Genomic DNA, 20,434 nt, shown 5'->3' on the forward strand with positions numbered 1-20,434 from the left:
TGGCCTGCCTCAGTGTCAGTAAGGTCTCCATGAGCCCACCCACATTCCAGAACCAGGACCCTAGTTCAAGACAAGCGGGATAGAGAGTCACTGTGCAGGGTTCTGCTGGGGGGTGGGGTACAGGGCATATTTGGGTCAGAATGGTCAGAACCTTTCCCAGTGGGACACGTTGGTTTGTCCACATTGAGACTTCCCATGGAGGGAGGTCGGCAAGCTAGGTCAAGGGCTGTGGGTGAAAGGATTCATGTAGGTGTGGTTGGTGGAGAGACTAGGCCAAGAGGCCTCTGATCATCCAGCTGATACCAGTGCCCTTGGTTCTGACCCCTACATTCCTTGGTTAGCCTAAAACTAAACAGTAAGCCCTTTTGCATTCTGGGTTGTCCAATTCCCAGAGCTTCTCCTTCTTGCAGAGACCTGGGGACTCGAAGTCACTAGGGTGCCTCATGATCAGGGGCAGCTGTGTGTAGGGAAGCCCCCACCTAGACAGATGCATGCAAGGAGCCTCCACCTGCATAGCTATGTGCAGAGAGCCCCCATTCTGGTGGTTTTTGCTGGGAGTCCTCCACCTTATACAGAAAGCAGGGCAGGGGAATTCCTGTTTCTTCTATCAAAAGCGGCCCCTCTCCTGGACCCTCTTGCCAAGTCCAGCAGTGCCATTCTTTTCCTTGACCACAGCCAAAGGTGGGGTGGGAGGGGATCTGGGTCCAGCCTAAGCCAGATGTGGTTCCAGGTGGCCTGGGTGAAGTGGATGAACTCCTCAGCTCCATTTACCATGACACCAGACACCAACTACTGCAACATCATCGTGCCCACCACAGACACTATGCAGATGTCCTTCCTGCTGGACAAGCTGCTCACCAATCACAAGCCCGTGAGCACCCCCACCCTACCCTGCCTCAGCCTACCCCAAGTCCCAGTGTAGGCTAGCCCCCTACACTGATAAGGTAGCAGCTCCCCCTGTGTGCCCACCCTGTGTGTGCTCTGCCTGCCCCATCCCCGCTCTCCCAGGTGCTGTGTATTGGGCCAACGGGCACAGGGAAGACGCTTACCATCTCCGATAAGCTCCTCAAAAACCTGCCGTTGGAGTACATCAGCCACTTCCTCACCTTCTCAGCCCGCACTTCAGCCAACCAGACCCAGGACCTCATCGACAGCAAGCTGGACAAGAGGCAGGGCACCCACCACTTGTTCCTTCCTTGGCCCTAGTGTCCCTCAGCCTGGATGAACCATGTTCCTGGGTTTTCCAGAACCCTCCCAGGGGAAGCTGGAATATCCCCCACAAGAGGCGCTGGGTTCTTTTGCAGACTGCTCTGGAGATTTCTCTCCATCAAGATTCCTCTGGAGCCTTTTGGGGTGCTCATCCTGGGCTGGGCATCTAGGCAAGGCTATGGGTCTGTCTTAGAGATACCTGTCATCCACCTGCCTAGGAGATAAGACTCCCTTAAAAGAGCTCACACAGAAGTCAGTCCTAGGACACTCAGAACAAAATAGGGCTGGTCATGAGGTCTAGCAATTTAGAGGAGGCTCAGATTTAGTGAGGTACCATCCTCTGCCCCTGGATACTCAGAGGACCTGGTGCCCATGAGTGTTGGGCTCACACAGTCCCTCCTGCAGGCGGAAGGGTGTGTTTGGGCCACCCCTTGGGCGCAACTTCATCTTCTTCATTGATGACCTGAACATGCCAGCCCTGGAGACATATGGTGCACAGCCGCCCATTGAGCTATTGCGCCAGTGGATGGACCATGGAGGCTGGTATGACCGCAAGATCATCGGTATGTGCCAACCCAGGCCTGCAGGGCATAGGCTACATTCACTGGTTAGGATTATTGTAGGCATCAGGGCCCATGAAAATATTCTAAGTTCTCTAAAAATCAGGGGAAATGAACTTTTAGGTTCAAAGAAAAATTCTGATGGCCATTAATACATCTGTCCTTTATACCAATACAGTTGCAAATTATAATTTTAATATATGTGCTTTTCACGGGAAAGCAGCCCCACGAAAATCATAATGCAGTTCTGGGTGGGGGCCCTCCTGACTTCCTGCCCCCACTCAGGAGCCTTCAAGAACCTGGTGGACATCAACTTTGTCTGTGCCATGGGCCCACCCGGAGGAGGCAGGAATGCCATCACCCCAAGGCTTACACGTCACTTCAACTACCTGTCCTTTGTCGAGATGGATGAGACCAGCAAGAAATGCATCTTCTCTACCATTCTGGGCTGTTGGATCAGTGAGTATTAGGTGGGGACAGGAGAGGCTATGGACAAAGACAGAAGCCCAGCCCAGGTAAGCCACACCAAGGACAGCTGGGCAGCCACTGAAAAGGACCAAGTGGCTGAGTCACTTAACTACAACCCCAGCTTTACTCCTTACCCAGCTGTTACCTTTGTTTAACAAGCTCATGGACCTCTCTGAACCTCAGTTTCTTCATCTTAAAATGGGTAATGATGATATTAGGACCTGTCACTCCAAGTCATGAATGTTAGTGAATCTGGCATGAAAACTGGCTCATGGTGATTGCTGAATATATAACAGATACATGCATACCTATATGTATCCACCCACATAAATACACATGTCCATATTAGCATTTGCCCAGAAACTCAGATGAAACGATGTTACTTTTGTAATTAAGAAAAGTCCCCAGGACGTGAAGGAAAGAGGATCCTTCCTGGAGCTTGGGGAAAAGTCCACCCCAAGATGCTGTTTCCCTCCCACCCAGCACACACTCTGATGATTGAACTCCATTTGGCATGGCACCAGGTGGTTGACAATGGAAATCTGTCCTGGACTCCTGTGTCCCCAGGGGCAATGAGCTAGGACTTAACTGCATGTCCAGTTGGGGAATTGGGAATGGTCAGCAGCTACTTTAGGAGCTTCTCAGCTGGACACAGCTGGCTACAGTGGCTATACAGCAAGAAACCCACCTAACTCCAAGGCCTGTGTCTTTCCCTCAATCCTTTAGATGGGCTCCTTGGAGAAAGAAGTTACCGAGAGCCTGTGCGTAAGTGTGGGCTGGGTAGGAGCCTGGGAGGGCATGGATGGAATGGGGCTACTGGTTCCAGGATGATCCCGGGGTTCTGGTTAGGTGTGCTGAGGCCAGAGGCCACAATAGACCATCCTTAGGCTCAGATGGGGTCCAGAGTGAATGTCAGCACCAGCAAAGGTCAACTGCCTTCATGGGTCATTCATCCCTTTTTATGATCAATCAATCCTTTAGGGCCTGGGTTAGTGTCCAACTGATAGTAGATATAAAGTAAATGCAAGATGAATGAATAAATAAAGAAACCCAACAACCTCCCTACACACTATGTTATCAGCCAGAGCACAAAAGAGAGAAGGCTTTCTCCAAGGAGCAGGCAGGAGCAGGAGAACTGGGAGTGTTTTGAACGGGGGGCAGGCATCCTTCAACCAGCAGCCTCGCACAACTCAGATCTGTTGGTCATCACTGCGGGGCAACTGGCCACTTCAGACTCTGTCTTCTCTGCATTTCCACCTCTTCTGTCCCCTCCTCTCAGCTGAAAGAGGTCATCAAGTTCTCTCTTTGGGCATCCATACTTGCCTGCTTACCTGCATCCAGCCTCCCTCATGGTCCATCTTCTCCCTTTTAGGATGGACTTCCTGCTTTCATGCAAGCAAGCCCTTCTCTTGGGCTTGCTGGGGGATGGGATCCATCCCTCACCCAGCACCAGTGTGCCCTGCTCCCCTGGGCATTCCCTCAGCATGCAAACATGACCCAGTTCTCTCATCTGAACCAAACACAAAACGCCCTCTTTTGGCCAGCTACCTTTCTACCCACCTTGGTCCCTCGCCCCCACTTCTCTTCTCACCTTGATAGCAAAACTCCTCAACAACTTCTTCCTACTGACACCAGCTGTCCACCCCCACATTCCACAAGCCACTGCTACTCCCCCAGAGAGTGTTCTTGTCACCAGTGCCCTGTGTGACCATACCAATGGTCAGCTATATGTCCTCATCTGCCCTGGGTGTCAGCAGTGTTGCCCCATTAGACAGACCCTCCTTCCTGCAGCTTCCCCCAGCCCTCCACCCTCTCTGGATTTCCCTTCTTGATGACCGGACTTTGCTATCTAGTCTCTTCTCCCTCTATCTATGCTATCCTCAGACAGTCTCGTCCTGCCTCTAGTGATAAAAGCCAGCTTTGAGTTGATGACATCCAAGTTCAGGTCCTCAGCCCAGACCTCTCCTCTGAACGCCTGACTCCACATCTCTTGTCTATCCACTGGGCATTTCAGTGTGAACCTGTCCAAACCCAAACTCCTGGATGCCCCACTTCCCAGCCCCTTTCCCATCTCACCTTCCAGGTGTTTAAGACAAGAGCCATGACATCACCTCCAACCACTGTCTTCCCCTCTTCCTCTTGCACCTCATCTCATGTATTGGGAAACCCTGCAGAATCTGCCCCATATCAGCCACCACTCATCACTCTGTCCTCACTCACCCCATGAGTGCCACAGCCCCTCCCCTGGTCTCCTTGCTTCTGTCTTCACCTACCTACATTCCATCCCCAACTAACAGCCAGAGGGATGCATTCCTCATTTGCTCAACATCCATGCAAGAACCCAAGTTCCAACAGCAGCTGGAAAAGCTGTCTCCAGTCTGATCTCATCTCCTTCCACTAGGTCCCTCCTGGCTGGTCCTTAACACCCCAGGAATGCTCCTACCGCCAGTCTCTTGCCCTTGCTGTTGAGATAAACATATTCTTGCCTCTCACATCTTTGGTCTCAGCTTGAATGTCCCCTTCAGTAAATCCTCCCCCAGCACTTCTGGAATGGGCCCTAAAGCCAAGCCCTGGCATGCCCCAAACCTCACTCCTGCTATAAATCTGTCCTTAGTACTTATCATGAGGTCACTGTGACCTGCTCATTGTCCATCTCCCTGATAAGAATGTCAGCTTGGTGAAGGAAAAGAGTACCCAGCACCTAGAATGGTGCCTGTGTTCAAGAATGAGCCCCTCTCCTGCCCCTTCCCTCCTTTTTTCCACTTCTGGGAACCTCCTCTACCCCAAGGTCTCACTGACAGAATTTTGATTCCCAGCAAAGAATTGGACAATTTTCAAAAAAACAGCAAAAGGATCTATTAGTGGTGACCTGCAGGTATAAGGAGCTCTGAGGGGGGCTGGTGAGACCTGAAGATCAGGATGGAGCTCCAGGTCTCTCCAAACTTACCATGCAGCATGCCTGAAATCTGTGTAGACCAAATGACCCCTTCACATATGTCACCCAGGGCTGGTATGTCTATGTCCGGGCACAAGCTCATAAGGCAAGGCTGTAGGGCCCCAACCAGCATTGACCCCAGTAGGGCCAGCAATTGTGTGCATACACCTGAGTTCCAGGATGCACAGAGGACTATGTCAGTAATGAGGGAAGCACAGAGCAAGAGATTTCTCACTCTGAGGTGGGGGCTGCAGGAAGTCCTTGCAGAGGAGGAAGCATCAAAGGTGAGGCCGAGGGGTGAATGGAAACCAAACCTGCAGGCCAGGAGAGGGGCAGCTGAGGGGTGAACTCAGCATAAGCAAAGGCAGAGGGGTGAGGATCTGCAAAGGCTGCATGGGGAGCTTTCATCCATGTGACCCAGGCCAATCTCCATCCCCACAGCCGGGGCCCCCCACCTTGCTACCTTCAAGGATCCCCTGGTGGAAGCCACCATCATGGTATATGCTACCATCACCTCGCAGCTGCTGCCCACTCCAGCCAAGTCCCACTATACCTTCAATCTAAGGGATCTCTCCAAGGTCTTCCAGGGCATGCTCATGGCTGACCCAGCCAAGGTTGAGGTAAGAATCTGGCAGGCTGTCTCCCCAGCACCCACAGCCCTTTCCACCCTCCTGGGCCCCCATACTGCCCAAAGGCTCCCGTGTTATGATCCAGCTTGGCCCACAGTGGGGCTGTGACATGCAGGTGCCAGGACCCCACTAGCCTGGCCTTTGTGCAGCTGAGCCTATCCTATAGGTCGAACTCATACCTGGAATGGCCTGATGGGGGTCACACAGAAGAGGGAGCCAGAGCAAGTAGGAGAAGCCAGATGTGTGAGACTATCTGGGAGGACTACCAAGAACCAAAGACCCCCAGGTAGAAGGAGCAGGAAGTGCAGCAGTCAGTGGGGTGTCAGATGCTCTGGGCCAGACTCAAGGCTATGGGGCTCCAGCGTAGAGCTCATATTTCACCCTGAGAGTGATGAGGAATCATGTGGAGCCACAGACTGGACAGCTAGTGTGTGTGGCCGGGAGGCTAGGGTGAACAGGACAGAAGCCAACCTGGGCCTTGCTGAGCATATAGTCAAAGGAGTCTCGAGAGGAGCCTGGAGACTTCCTGAGGGTGGTCCAGTTGTCCCAGGAGAGTCAGGGATGCTGGGATGGAGATGGCAGAAGAACCAGAGATGGAAAGAGGAAAAGATTCAAAGGAGATTTTTAGGGTTTGTTGAGTGGTGAGGTGTGGGGTGTCAGGAAGGTGAACCAGGCCTCTTTCCTGGGCTTGGGGTCTCGAAAGCTAAAAGAGGGGAAGTGATAATCTTGAGGCTGGTGGAGCTGGGTGCCCATCAGGAGCTTGGCCAACTGGGCCTGGAGCTGAGGGTGGAGAGGCCTGGGCAGCACTGTGCAGTTCCTCTGTCCTCCGTCGGTCCGTCGGTCCGCCGGTCCGCAGATAACACCTTCCAGCAGCCCCTGAGTGTGGCTCTGCTTGGGTTGTGGTAGGAGCTGGCCCCAGATCAGGGGCCTAGGAGCTGTGGCTCCTACTCCTCCCATTCCTGGTGCTTCAAGATGGCTAAGACCCCCTGGGGCCAAAGGCTGGCAACTGATGCTGGGGTGCCCACAGGACAAGGTGCAACTGCTGCGACTGTGGTACCACGAGAACTGTCGTGTGTTCCGCGACCGACTGGTGAACGAGGAGGATCGCAGCTGGTTTGACAAGCTCCTAAAAGGCCATATGGAGATGTGGGAGGTGACCTTTGAAAAGGTCTGCCCCTTCCAGCCCATTCTTTACGGGGACTTCATGACACCAGGCTCAGATGTGAAATCCTATGAACTCATCACCAGCGAGCAAAAGGTGAGGGAGTCCAGGCTGGTACCTTACCCTTGGTGAATGCTCTTTAGTCTGCTCCCTGGGACCCAGGCCCTCTATGGTCACCACCAGAGAAGTCAGGCAGGCTCTTGGCTCCTCTGAGGCCATGTTTCCCAGCCCATCTCTGAGAATGAGCCTATGGTTCAACTGAGACAGGACTTGGGGGACAAGTCCTGTAATGGGGACATGCCAGGCCAACCTGAGTGTTATCATTCCCACCCCTAAAGGGGGAAGCAGGGGCTCTGGAGCCATAGCGTTTAGCTAGGACCCTAGGTAGACAGAGTTGGGGCCTCTATCAGTGGCCTGCATGGTTAGAGAGGGCCTCCTAAGGACTCTCTTCCACCTACATCTTCTCCTAGTTCCTATAGCTCCCACCAGGGTCCCAGGGCCAGTACCACCTGGTGACCCCCAGAGGAAGCAGGCAGGACTCTGATCCTCACCCTCAGTGCTGGATGATGCATCTTGTGGGTCTGGTCTCTTTCAGGACAGCATCCCTCCATGCACAGAAAGATCAGGGCCAGCTGCAAGAGCTGGTGAGCTCCTTGTTAGGGGAACACTTGGTGCACAGGGTTCTAACCAGTTGAACCCATGGCTGGAGTCACTGCCAAAGCAGTGGCAAAGGGATTCCCACAAGGAACTTCCTCAAACCATCCCAAGGCGGAGCTACCTGGGATTCCAAAAAAAAAAAAAAAGATGGCACTGTATGCCAGGGCAATCCATCTGAAGCTTTTCTCAGGGGATCTTACATATAGAGGGGGCTGCTGCTTCCCCATAATTCACTGTGTGACAAGAAATGTTCTAGTATGTTCACAAGGGGGTGGGTGATGGAGTTTATATGGGGTTTAGGGAACTTGGCTGGAGGTGGAGCTAACTTCTACATGGAGCGACATGGAAGATCATTCAGCGTTTCAAGTAATGACCTAAATCAGTTTATCAGTGACTGGGAACGTTCAAAGCATCAGTTTGGGTTCACGCCTGTAGAGGAATAGCTTTAGCTGGCCAGATCACAGAGTGGTTGGGATACTCTGTATTTCTTGGTTGAGACAGAGCAAAGTGGGAGGTGCCAAGGAAACTCTCCAATGGAGGAGAGCCAGCACCCCCATCTTTACCTCCATTGCCCCCAGATGATGCAGGTCATCAAGGAGTACATGGAGGACTACAATCAGATTAACACAGCCAAGCTGAAGCTGGTCCTCTTCATGGACGCCATGAGCCACATCTGCCGCATCAGCCGTACTCTGCGTCAGGCACTGGGCAACGCACTCCTGCTGGGCGTGGGTGGCAGTGGACGCAGTTCCCTCACGAGACTTGCCTCACACATGTGAGGGCCCCTGGGCTTGGTGGGCAGTGGGCAACCAGTGGCAGACTCAGTTTGATTGGTGTTTTTTCATGATGGTGGAAGTTTGGGGTAGCCCCAAGATTGTCTTTCCATGGGCTCTGGAAGGACTGGGAATGGGACCTAAACCCCAACAAGAGGCAAAAGCAGTGCCCTGTAGAGCTGTGGGGAGGGAGGCATAGCTGCAGGCATCCTGGAGGGCTTCAAAGGGGAGACGTCCATGGGCCTTTTCTCAATATGAGAGTGGGGAGGGTATCAGAGATGGAAGGGTATTTCAGGCTGAGAACAACTTGAAGAAAAGTCTAGAGGCAAGAGAGCAGGTTCAGGGTCTGGAGAGTCTGCAAGTTCTCCCAGAATAGAAGCAAGACTCCAGATAGCTGGGCAGGGTGTGGGTGTCTACCACAAGTCCATGCCTGGTCCCAGGCCCCTGGCACATCTTGACCCAAACTCCTGCCTCTAGGGCTGAGTATGAGTGCTTCCAGATTGAGCTATCCAAGAACTATGGCATGTCTGAGTGGCGTGAAGATGTCAAGAAGGTCCTGCTCAAAGCCGGCCTGCAAAACCAGCCCATCACCTTCCTGTTCTCAGACACTCAGGTGCTACCAGCATGGCAGTGGGCAGGGTTCAGGGTGGGCTGGACACAATGCCATCCCAGTGTGGCATCCTGGGCCTAGCTCACTGTCAGTCAGGGCAGATGTGGGGAGGAACTGGCAGGACCAGATGGACTGGGCAGGAGTATAGGGCCAAACTAACCTTTTGGAACTAAGGGGAACATAGATCATTACTCATTCTCCAAGGGTGCCACGGCCAATGGCTTCCCACTTTAAGGACTTGTGCTGGAGACCAATGGCTTCCTTCTGAGGGGCTGCTCCCTCTGGAGCTCCTTGGCATGAGGCCTCTCCCAGGACTGAGGAGAGGTTGTTGCTGTGAAGCCACAAGACAAATTGGGCAGCACCTAAGCCTGGCTGGCAATTAAGATTGGACCTGGGGACCTAAGCTGAATCTCCAGAATGTACCCCATTCTGGACAAGGGTCCCTATGCTCCCAACCCTGCCTCAGTCCCAGGGATCCCTTTAGTCAGTCACTGAATCAGTAAGGTGAAGATGCCTCTGACACAGACCGGGTGTCTCTGCCCAAAGATTCTGTGAGCAAACTGGGGTGTGGAGGCTGGGAAGTGAACAGGAAGATACCACCCACCCCCAGGACCCAGGGTCCTGTCAAAGCCCAGCAGTTCTGCTCAGAGCTTCTGCAGCAGGTCAGGGTGGGTGCAGGTTCATTGCTATGACTTACAAGACCACTGAGTGACCCCGGGCTTCCGAGAACCATAGTGGCACAGTCTATAGAAGGGGCTGTTGTAAAGGTCCAGCGAGACTGTGGTCATGGAGCTCACCACACCGCAGCCATCATAAAGGCTTAGTACCCCGCCCCTCATCCTTCCACAGATCAAGAACGAGTCCTTTCTGGAGGACATCAACAATGTCCTGAACTCAGGCGACATTCCCAACATCTACAGCCTTGATGAGCAGGACCAGATTGTCAACACCATGAGGCCCTATATCCAGGAGCAGGGCCTGCAGCCCACCAAGGCCAATCTCATGGCTGCCTACACGGGGCGCGTACAAAGCAACATCCACTTGGTGCTGTGCATGAGGTAGAGGCAGCCATTGTCAGGCCACACTGGGGCCCCAAGTCTGGGGAGACAAGGATGCTGAAGGCCTGGGTGTGTAGGTCTGAGATAAAATGTGGCCCCAGGCCCGGCCATCATGCTGTTGGGACCAGGCCGCTATGCTAGTATGCCCTGGCTGCCATGCCACAGGGCTGTCCTGGGCTCCTGGGGGTGTAAGTCAGTGTCTCTGGGCCTCATTTTGATCCTGGGCCTGCAGCCCCATTGGAGAGATCTTCCGAGCTCACCTGAGGCAGTTCCCCTCCCTCGTCAACTGCTGTACCATTGACTGGTTTGACGAGTGGCCAGCAGAGGCCCTGGAATCTGTGGCCACCAAGTTCCTGCAAGAGATCCCAGAACTGGAATCTTCTGCCGAAATCATTGAAGGACTGGTAGGTGTCTTGGTGAGGAGCAAGCTCTCGGGGAGAACTGTTTCATTTTGGGAATGGACTTAGAGAGTCCCTGAGGCTTGGGTGAGAGGCCCATGCCCACTATCAACAGTAAGCCTTTGGTCGGACAGTTTTGCCTAAGTCTCAATTTCCTCATCTGTACTAGGGAGTGGCATGGGTCTAGGGTAATATAGGATGCTTGGCATATGGGTACGTGGTTCCTGTTTCCTTTCTTCCCTGAGGGTTTCATGGCAGGTTTTTTCTTCAAGAACCCCCCTAACAAGACTCCAGAGACCACAGATGGAGGTGGGCTGGTGTGTTCATCAGCTTTGCATTACTGTGACCAAATACCTGACAAGAGCAACTTAAAGGACAAAATATTAATTTGGGGCTTACATTTGTAGAGGTTCCGTCCATGGTCAATCGATTCCATTGCAGAACATCATGGCGGAAGGTCATAGTGGAAGGAAGCTGTCAGCTCAGGGCAGCCAGGAAGCAGAGAGAAAGCTAGGCACCAGGGACAAAATGTAAACACACCTGCAGTGACCTACTTCCTGTAGCCATACCCTGCCATCTGTGGTTATTACCCAGTACAGTATTCTTTCAAATGATTGATCCATCAAATGGATTAATCCACCGATCAGATCATAGCTCTCATAATCTAATCATTTTACCTCTGAACATTCCTGCATTATCTAACATGAATTTTTTGGCAGGGGGTGTGTGTACCAGAGACTGAACCCTTAGGAGTGCTTAACCACTGAGCAACATCCCCATCCCTTTTTATTTTTTGTTTTGAGACAGGGTCTTTCTAAATTGCTTAGGGCCTTGCTAAGTTGCTGAAGCCGATCTCAATGTTGTGATCCTCCTGTTTCAGTCTCCCAAATCACTGGAATTATAGACATATGCCACCACACCTGGCTAATATGAGATTTTTTTTTTGAGGGACACCTCACATCCAAACCATAACAACCAAATCTGTTGGATAGAACCTCATAGAGTAATGGCCTTCTGGCGATCAAGATTTAAGTCAAACACCACATTTTCCCCACCCAGCTATGGTCGGGCCTTGCACCTTCTTTTCCCATAGTTCCAGCCTTGGAGAGGACACACCATAGGTCTCTCAGTGAGAGGCAAGTCATGGGAGCTGTGGCAAGAGCACTGGGCCACAGTTAGGAGACACCTAGGTCCATATTAAAAGCCAACTCTGGGCCTAGGGGTTTCATCAGCATAAGAGGTGACTTGAACTGGAGGTTGTAAGGATCTTGGGAAAGACTGAGGTATGGGGATGCCATGGCCCCCTCCTTGGGACCAGGCTGTAGTAACTTTGTGGGTACCCAGTGTACTGTCTTTGCAGGGGGACCATAAAACCTGCATCCGTTGTCTCCCCTATGCAGACTCAGGTTTGCGTGTATATCCACCAATCAGTGGCCAAGAAGTGCATCGAGTACCTGGCAGAGCTGGCCCGCCACAATTATGTGACCCCCAAGAGCTATTTGGAGTTGCTCCATATTTTCTCCATCCTCATTGGGCAGAAGAAGCTGGAGCTTAAAACTGCCAAAAACCGCATGAATAGTGGACTTGATAAGGTGGGTTTGGGGGAGGCTGGTGGACAGTAGCTGTAGTTCTGCCTGCTCGGTGTTTGCCAGGGTGACCCAGCATTTGAAACTGCAGCCCACAGTGTTTAAACAGGTGACTCCCTCCCTCCATGGAAGAATAAAAGTTATCAGCCAAAGATGAGGCTAAAGCAGGCTATCCCGCAAATTCTTGGGAGACTGGGCACCTTACTTTGGGGTCCACTGAGCAACGTGGGAGTCACTGAAATTGTTATGGCCCCCCTCTCAGGAGTGGGGGTGGCCCAACAGGGCCCTTTCCCCCAGGATTCTCCAGACCTGGCTCTCTCTCTCTCTCTCTCTCTCTCTCTCTCTCGTCCCTGTCACACCTGTTTTGCTCTCTGTTTCCCCCACCCTCCAGTTACTGCGGACTTCTGAAGATGTAGCCAAGATGCAGGAAGAGCTGGAGGTTATGCGTCCCCTGCTGGAAGAGGCTGCCAGGGACACTGTGCTCACTATGGAGCAGATCAAGGTTAGGAGTGCTCCAGGACCCTCCCCCCGCAACCCCTGAGATGCCTGGCTCTGTCTGAAGATGCTCAGCATCTCCAAACAATCACCTGATCACTAGCTACCTGACTTTCTCAAGTTATTTAGTCTTCGTATGCTTCCATTTCCCTATTCGGCAGTTACCTGTTTATTTGGCAAGTGGTTGGTCAGAACTTATCCTATGGTAGGCGCTCCCTGGGCTAGGGATAAAGAGTGGCCTTGACAAGGTGGGTTTGGGGGAGGCCTATGGACAGTAACTGCAGTTCTGCCTGCTGGGCAGAACAGAGCAAGGCAGATGAACCCAAACAACACCAATAACCCAACACAGACTGAGTGGCAGGGTTGCCACTGGCAGACATGTAGATTCTGCACAACAGGAGGGCCTGCCTTTGAGGGCCCCAACTTCCCTCTAAACCTCATCAAACTTGTACATTCATTATGAAAGTTTTCAGGCAGTAGTCCAGAGCCCTGCTCTACCAAGTCAGGATATTGCAAAATTTTTCCTAGAAGAAAGGTAGGAGGAGTGCCTTTCTTTGTTGTACATGAAGGGACCCTGTCAGGGGTGGGTATGCTCAAAGCTGGACTGGAGCCCCAACCAGGCACATGGTGAGGATTCAGGATGCGGAAGGGGCAGCTGGCCTTCCCAGATCTCTATGACCTGTCACAACTGGGAGGGCCCTTGGAGAATAGGACATCCCAATTTTCATTTCCTTCCTTCTGGGAAGACCAAGATACAAAGGGGAGAAAAGGAAGGAGAGCACGCTCTGTCCCTGTCACTGGCCACCAGCTGAGTTCCCCCTGTCTCCCATTCCCAGGCGGATACAACCATTGCCGAGGAGACCCAGAAATCAGTGCAGGCGGAGGAGATAAAGGCCAACGAGAAGGCCAGAAAGGCACAAGCTATTGCTGATGATGCTCAGAAGGATCTGAATGAGGCACTCCCAGCCCTGGATGCAGCCCTGGCCAGCCTGCGTAACCTCAACAAGAGTGATGTGACTGAGGTGAGCAGCTGGGTGCCACCTGGCATGCACTCTTTTTTTTTGGGGGGGGGGGGACGGGTACCGGGAACTGAACTCAGGGGCACTCAACCACTGAGCCACATCCCCAGCCTTATTTTATATTTTTTTAAGAGACAGGGTCTCACTGAGTTGCTTAGTGCCTCACTTTTGATGAGGCTGGCTTTGAACTCAGGATCCTCCTGTCTCAGCCTCCTGAGCCACTGGGATTACAGGCGTAGGACACTGCGCCTGGCTGGTACTCACTCTTGTGTTCTTCTCTGGTATCCTCTTGGGTCCGGTGGTGTTTCTGAGCCCTCCCTCTGCACATCTCTTGGAGGCCATGGTCAGGAAGTGGGCAGAATGAAGGCTAGACCCCAGCTGCCTGGGCCTTCCCACCTTTTGCTAACCCCCAGGGAGCCACCGGCTTGAATCTGACCTCAGAGAATCTTTGGGCATGCATTTGGCCCTGTGACAATAAGGACTTGTTTGGCAGGGCCCATTCTGTCTGACAGAGTTCCTGTCTGGGGTAACCACTCAATAATGGACCTCCTCCTTCACCACCTCATGCTTTGGCCCACAGGTACGTGCCATGCAGCGGCCACCCCCAGGCGTGAAGTTGGTCATAGAAGCTATGTGCATCATGAAGGGTATCAAGCCCAAGAAGGTACCTGGAGAGAAACCGGGCACCAAAGTGGATGACTACTGGGAGCCAGGCAAGGGGCTTCTGCAGGACCCGGGTCGCTTCCTAGAGAGTCTCTTCAAGTTTGACAAGGTGAACATGTCAGGCACCTGGGCCAGCCATGGGGTGAGGACAGGACCCAACAAAGCAGGAAAGCATGTGGGGAGCTGCATCTCTCTGCCTACTCCCTGTCCCCACCAGTAGCACCCTGTGGGCCACATGATGAGTGGGACCATGGGGCATGGAGCCTGCCCTGAGGAGCTCTCTGTCTGGTAGAGTGGCAGCAAATCCACCAACAGATGGACATTGAGGAAACAGGGACCAGGGTAGGCTCCTGGGGCCCATAGGATGTCACCCACAGTCACTCCAAGGCTCTACAGTCTAAAGATTCCCTTTCATGCTCTTTCCTTCCTGGATCCTCATGGCCTTGGCCAAGACCTTCACTGTGTGCTCTACAATCAGCTCTCTTCCTCAGCTTCAGCATCTGAGCTTCAACTTCCCTTATGTGTCTCTGGATTTCTCTGTCTGTCCATGTGGGGCTCTCAGTACCCAGGTGTAAGTGCTCTCTCAAGGATTATGCCATGGTTAGATCTGACTGGAGCCTGCAGCCCCCTTTAGAGGAACTCTCTCCAGCCCAGGAACTGGTCAAGGGCAGCTGCCTGTTGACCACCAGGTGCCAGGATCAAGGACTGGACATCCCTCACACTGAGCTCAGAGAATGGAGACAGTGGGCCATCTCAGCAGCCACTGGACCCCCTTTTGGCTACACCATTCCTCCTCCTCCTCCTCTTCCATCAGATGGAAAATCAGAGAGACCCAGAGGCCTATTTAAGCCTCTCTGAAAGAAGCATCCAGCCAGGAGTGCTCAGGGCCAGGGCTCAGGCTCCCCTGGACCCGCCCCAAGCTCAAACCTGTGGGAGTTCCTTAGCAATGCAGTTTCCTAGGTGCATTGTGAACTACCAGGGTTCACCTCTCCCCAGGTGGGACAAGAGCCACAGGGTGTGGGAAGCTCTTGGGACCTGGTTGGGCATCAGAACCCCTCCCTCTTCTCCACACCTCCTGGTGCTCTTGTCCTCAAGAAAGAATGCTTGACTTTCATTTTGTTTTTTTGTTTTGTTTTGTTTTTTTGTGTAGTTACTCTTAAGTTTTATTTATTTTTTTTTTAATTTTTTATTGTTGGTTGTTCAAAACATTACAAATTTCTTGACATATCATATTCCACACTTTGATTCAAGTGGGTTATGAACTCCCACCTTCACCACATACACAGATTGCAGAATCACATCAGTTACACATCCATTGATTTACATATTGCCATACTAGTGTCTGTTGTGCTCTGCTGCCTTTCCCATCCTCCACCATCCCCCTCATTTTGTTTTTAAATGGGGACTTGTATATGATCAGACCTTGAGGCTTCTGAAGAATTCATGTGAAATTCTGGGAACACTTTCATTTCCTGTTCGCTCAGCCTTTCTGGGCTGTTTTCTCTTTAAGGAGAAGGGCACTGTACTGCACAGGGCATAGGAAATAGAAACAGGATCTGCGTGTCCCCGCAGAGCCCCTCCCCTGCCACCAAGCTGCTTTCTGAGGTCTTGATTCCCATCCCAGGACAACATTGGGGATGTGGTGATCAAGGCCATCCAGCCATATATTGACAATGAGGAGTTCCAGCCAGCTGCCATTGCCAAGGTGTCCAAGGCCTGTACCTCTATCTGCCAGTGGGTGCGCGCCATGCACAAGTACCACTTTGTGGCCAAGGCTGTGGAGCCCAAGCGGGTGAGAAGCAAGTACAGCGGGTGCGGAACTGGCTCCCCCTCACCCACCGCCCCAGGTGCTTGCTGGCAAATTGACCCCCGCATCCTCTGCCTGCAGCAAGCCCTGCGGGAGGCCCAGGATGACCTGGAGGTGACACAGAAGATCCTGGAAGAGGCCAAGCAGCGCCTGTGGGAGGTGGAGGAGGGCATCGCCACCATGCAGGCAAAGTACCGAGAATGCATCGCCAAGAAGGAGGAGCTGGAAATGAAGTGTGATCAGTGTGAGCAGCGGCTGAATCGGGCTGACAAGGTGTGTGCCTCCGGACAGGGGCCAGGGGGTTTTGGGTTGTCTTAGCAACCTCAGGAGCTGCAGTGGGCAGAGCCAGTCCCAACCCCCATCCTAGCATCCCAGAGCCTCCCCGTGGTGCTACCTCTGCAGCTCATCAATGGACTGTCGGATGAGAGGGTGCGCTGGCAGGAGACGGTGGAGAACCTGGAGAACATGCTTGACAACATCTCTGGTGATGTGATAGCGGCTGCCGGCTTTGTGGCCTACCTGGGCCCCTTTACAGTAAGGAGCCTCCAGCTCTGCCTCTGACCAGCCTCACCTCCCAAAGAGACCCTCCTTTAAGGTCTCACCTCCCAGAGGGCAGCCTGCAGGGCTAGACCTCTGAGCCAAGTTCTGGAGACACAGCACTGCACAGAATAACCACCGTGTGGGGCTGGCCCTCGTGGGAACATGAGAGCTCACATAGGCGCAACTGTATGTGCCAGGCTCTGCCCTAAATGCTTCTTCCTGGATCCCATTTAGTCCACCCAGCTGCCTGTACAGGTGGGTGGTGTTAGTGTTACCCCTGTTTCAGAGATGAAGGATGAGGTTTGTGGAATCCCCAAGTTGCCTGAAGCAAGTCCCTGGCTCCCCAGACCTGGGTGCAGAACTGTGGTGTAGCAGGAGGTGAAGAGGGTACCAGGGCTGTCTAGTGCAGCGGTCCTGAGTCAGGCATCTTCCAGGGCCAGTACCGCACAGCGCTCTATGACCAGTGGATCCAGCAGCTCACAAAACATAAAGTCCCGCACTCCTCCGAGCCCTCGTTGATTGGAACACTGGGGAACCCTGTGAAGATCCGCTCATGGCAGGTACTGGCCCCAGGAGGCAGGAGTGACCTGACGGGGCTGCAGGGCAGGAACCTCCTGTCTCACTCGTTCAAACTCTCTTTTCTGGCATCTGGTTCAGAGGTGTCTCCCCAGATCCTTGCCAGGTCTGGCAAGAGGGTGGAGGACAGGAGAAGAGGAGAAAACTAGGCGGTGCAACACAGATGCTAGCTAAATGGGAGGAGAGGGCTTAAGGGGGACTTTTAAGAGTAGAAGAGTGGTCAGACACAGTGGCACACACCTGTAATCCCAGCAACTCGGGAGGCTAAGGCAGGAGGATCATGAGTTCAAAACCAGCTTCAGCAACTTACAGAGGCTCTAAGCAACTTAGCAAGAGCCTATCTCTAATAAAACATTTTAGAAAAGGGCTGGGGATGTGGCTCAGTGGTTGAGTACCCTGGGTTCAATCCCAGGTGCAAAAAAAAAAAAAAAAAAAAAAAAGTTGGGATAGGGTGGAGGAGCAGTGTCCAGGGGGAGGTTTAAGAAAGTTTTCTAGAAAGAAGTCATGTCTCAATAGAATATTACTCAGCCTTAAACAAGAATGAAATTATGGTATTTGCTGGTAAATGAATGCAACTGGAGAACATTATGCTAAGCGAAATAAGCTGATCCCAAAGAACCAAAAGCCAAATGTTTTCTCTGATATGCTGATGCTAATTCACAAGGAGGTGGGGACAATAGAGGTATTTTGGACTAGACAGAGGGAAGTGAAGAGAGGGGAGGGGGTATGGGGATAGGAAGGATAGTGGAATGAATGGGACACTCTATGTGCATATATGATTACATGACCTGTGTAACTCTACATTATGTATAACCAGACGAATGAAAAGTTATATTCCATTTATGTCTGATGTATCAAAATGCATTCTACTGTTGTTTATAACTAATTAGAACAAATAGAAAAAAATATGTAAAAAAAAAAAAAAGAAGAAGAAGTCATGTCTAAAGTAAACCCTGAAGGGGAAGTTTAGTTGGCAAAAGGAGAGAACAGAAAGGCTATTGACAGAGGCAATTGCCAGGATGGCCAACGGGTGGGCTTTGTGAAGGTGGTATCAAGGACTCTGTAGACATGAGGACAGAGAGGCCCAGTGGAAGAAGGCATCAGGAGCCAGCCCAGGAGCAGGGGAGAGGCAGGCGCCCTGGAGACTGAGACCTTGCCCACGCTTCCCCTGCCCCACACATCTGAGGGCTGTAATAAGGAGAAAGAAGTCTACAGCCAAAGCATGAGTTAGGGAGCAGCAATGCCCCCAGGTGACCCTGCTTGTAAGACAGCCCTGGCTCAGTCTGGTACCCGGTCTCCCACAGATTGCCGGCCTCCCAAACGACACTTTATCAGTGGAGAATGGGGTCATCAACCAGTTCTCCCAGCGCTGGACCCACTTCATTGACCCCCAGAGCCAGGCCAACAAATGGATCAAGAACATGGTAAGCCCGCCAACCAAGACTGCCATCCCACCCCGGCTGGGCTGAGCACATGGAGGGGCAGCTGAGTCTCAAACTCAGTCCCAATCTGCCCCCTCCCCCTCCAGGAGAAAGACAGTGGGCTGGATGTGTTCAAGCTGAGTGACCGCGACTTCTTGCGCAGCATGGAGAATGCCATCCGCTTTGGCAAGCCGTGCCTTCTGGAGAACGTGGGCGAGGAACTAGACCCAGCCCTAGAGCCTGTGCTGCTCAAGCAGGTAGGCCAGTGTGGGGAGGATGCCCACGGGCTATAGGCCTGGACAAGGAGCTGACCGTGCCATGCTGGTGAACTCAGGCCCTATGCACCTGCCTGTCCACAGACGTACAAGCAACAGGGGAACACAGTGATGAAGCTGGGGGACACAGTGATCCCCTACCATGAGGACTTCAGGATGTATATCACCACCAAGCTGCCCAACCCACACTACACACCTGAGATCTCCACTAAACTCACCCTCATCAACTTCACCCTGTCACCCAGGTAAGCCCCCACTGGGGATCTCCAAGCATCAGCTCTGCCTCCTCCTACCCAGCTATTCCTTGGCTACCCCCAGGCTGGGACTTGGCCAGCAGGGGTGAGGGGAGTCTTTTCCCATTTTAGAGCCCCACCAGCTTCTTCCCAGTCCCTCTGGCATTCCAAGGTTTTTGGCCCTCGTACCTGTCAAAGTTTCTACCTATGAAGCATCTGTGCTAAGGCCTCCGTTTGGTGGCCACTGTGAACCTCTCCTCAAGCCAGTCTGACCATATTGGTCACCCACAGCCCCCTCCTGCTGAGGAAGAATTGTTCAGAGACCCCAACATGAACTGGTCAGCTCCTGCTGTGATTCCAGGCTGCCATCTGAGGTCTCACTGAGAACCATTTGCTCTAAAGGCAGGTTCTGCACCATCCTACAGCCTGAGATGGAGGCCAGGCCTCCCAGGCTGACACTGACAAGGACACTGGGCTCTTGGAGTCCTGGGAGCACAAGTCGATAAGTGAGCAGGCTCAAAGCTAGCTGTCTGGGGCTCACCAGGTATTACAAACAAGGTTTCTCCTGCCCCTGGCAGTGGCCTAGAGGACCAGCTACTGGGACAGGTAGTGGCTGAGGAGCGACCCGACTTAGAGGACGCCAAGAACCAGCTGATTATTAGTAATGCCAAGATGCGTCAGGAGCTCAAGGACATTGAAGACCAGATCCTGTACCGGCTCAGCTCCTCTGAGGGCAACCCTGTGGATGACATGGAGCTCATCAAAGTGCTAGAGGCTTCCAAGATGAAGGCTGCTGAGATCCAGGTGGGCAAGTGCCTGCCCACCCACCTGCCCCTCCCCACCTGCCCCAGGCCTGGGGCCTACTCCCCATCCACCTCCGTTTTTGTTCTTTGCCAGCCTACCTGGGCTTGACACCCCTCCCACTGTACCCCCAGGCCAAGGTCAGGATTGCAGAGCAGACAGAGAAGGACATTGACCTCACGCGCATGGAATACATACCCGTGGCAGTCCGCACCCAGATCCTCTTCTTCTGTGTGTCCGACCTGGCCAATGTGGACCCCATGTACCAGTACTCCCTCGAGTGGTTCCTCAATATCTTCCTCTCAGGCATTGCCAACTCAGAGAGGGCAGGTAACCCTGGGACCACAAGCACAATGGGCCCCCCCATTCCCGACACAGACAGGACACATGTGCCATACATTTCCATTGTGGGGCACATACATACATAAACTCACACCTAGGTTCACGGACACATGTTTCCCATCAGCCTCACGGTACCTACGTACACACTCACTACTCCCTACCCTTTATTGCAAACACCAGCTGCCCAAGGAGATGCCCAGACAGTCCCTGTGGCTGC

At 52.8% G+C, this 20,434-nt stretch overlaps 1 protein-coding gene across 1 annotated transcript in view; it reads left to right on the plus strand.

Moving 5' to 3' along the window:
• Window positions 1–20,434, plus strand: part of Dnah1 (dynein axonemal heavy chain 1) — a 66,669-nt gene that overhangs the window by 40,058 nt on the left and 6,177 nt on the right. The window contains exons 41-64 of the mRNA XM_027947834.3: window positions 731–871; window positions 1,009–1,169; window positions 1,615–1,772; window positions 2,055–2,228; window positions 2,964–3,002; window positions 5,614–5,792; window positions 6,829–7,059; window positions 8,199–8,395; window positions 8,871–9,006; window positions 9,853–10,061; window positions 10,294–10,465; window positions 11,860–12,051; window positions 12,437–12,547; window positions 13,377–13,562; window positions 14,140–14,331; window positions 15,847–16,014; window positions 16,111–16,302; window positions 16,432–16,563; window positions 17,004–17,129; window positions 18,450–18,569; window positions 18,674–18,823; window positions 18,926–19,086; window positions 19,653–19,878; window positions 20,010–20,205. Coding sequence (XP_027803635.2) covers window positions 731–871; window positions 1,009–1,169; window positions 1,615–1,772; window positions 2,055–2,228; window positions 2,964–3,002; window positions 5,614–5,792; window positions 6,829–7,059; window positions 8,199–8,395; window positions 8,871–9,006; window positions 9,853–10,061; window positions 10,294–10,465; window positions 11,860–12,051; window positions 12,437–12,547; window positions 13,377–13,562; window positions 14,140–14,331; window positions 15,847–16,014; window positions 16,111–16,302; window positions 16,432–16,563; window positions 17,004–17,129; window positions 18,450–18,569; window positions 18,674–18,823; window positions 18,926–19,086; window positions 19,653–19,878; window positions 20,010–20,205 — 3,949 coding nt within the window. The remainder of the gene's footprint in view (window positions 1–730; window positions 872–1,008; window positions 1,170–1,614; window positions 1,773–2,054; window positions 2,229–2,963; window positions 3,003–5,613; window positions 5,793–6,828; window positions 7,060–8,198; window positions 8,396–8,870; window positions 9,007–9,852; window positions 10,062–10,293; window positions 10,466–11,859; window positions 12,052–12,436; window positions 12,548–13,376; window positions 13,563–14,139; window positions 14,332–15,846; window positions 16,015–16,110; window positions 16,303–16,431; window positions 16,564–17,003; window positions 17,130–18,449; window positions 18,570–18,673; window positions 18,824–18,925; window positions 19,087–19,652; window positions 19,879–20,009; window positions 20,206–20,434) is intronic.

This window comes from Marmota flaviventris, chromosome 1, assembly GCF_047511675.1.
Source record: "Marmota flaviventris isolate mMarFla1 chromosome 1, mMarFla1.hap1, whole genome shotgun sequence".
NCBI classification, from domain to species: Eukaryota; Metazoa; Chordata; class Mammalia; order Rodentia; family Sciuridae; genus Marmota; species Marmota flaviventris.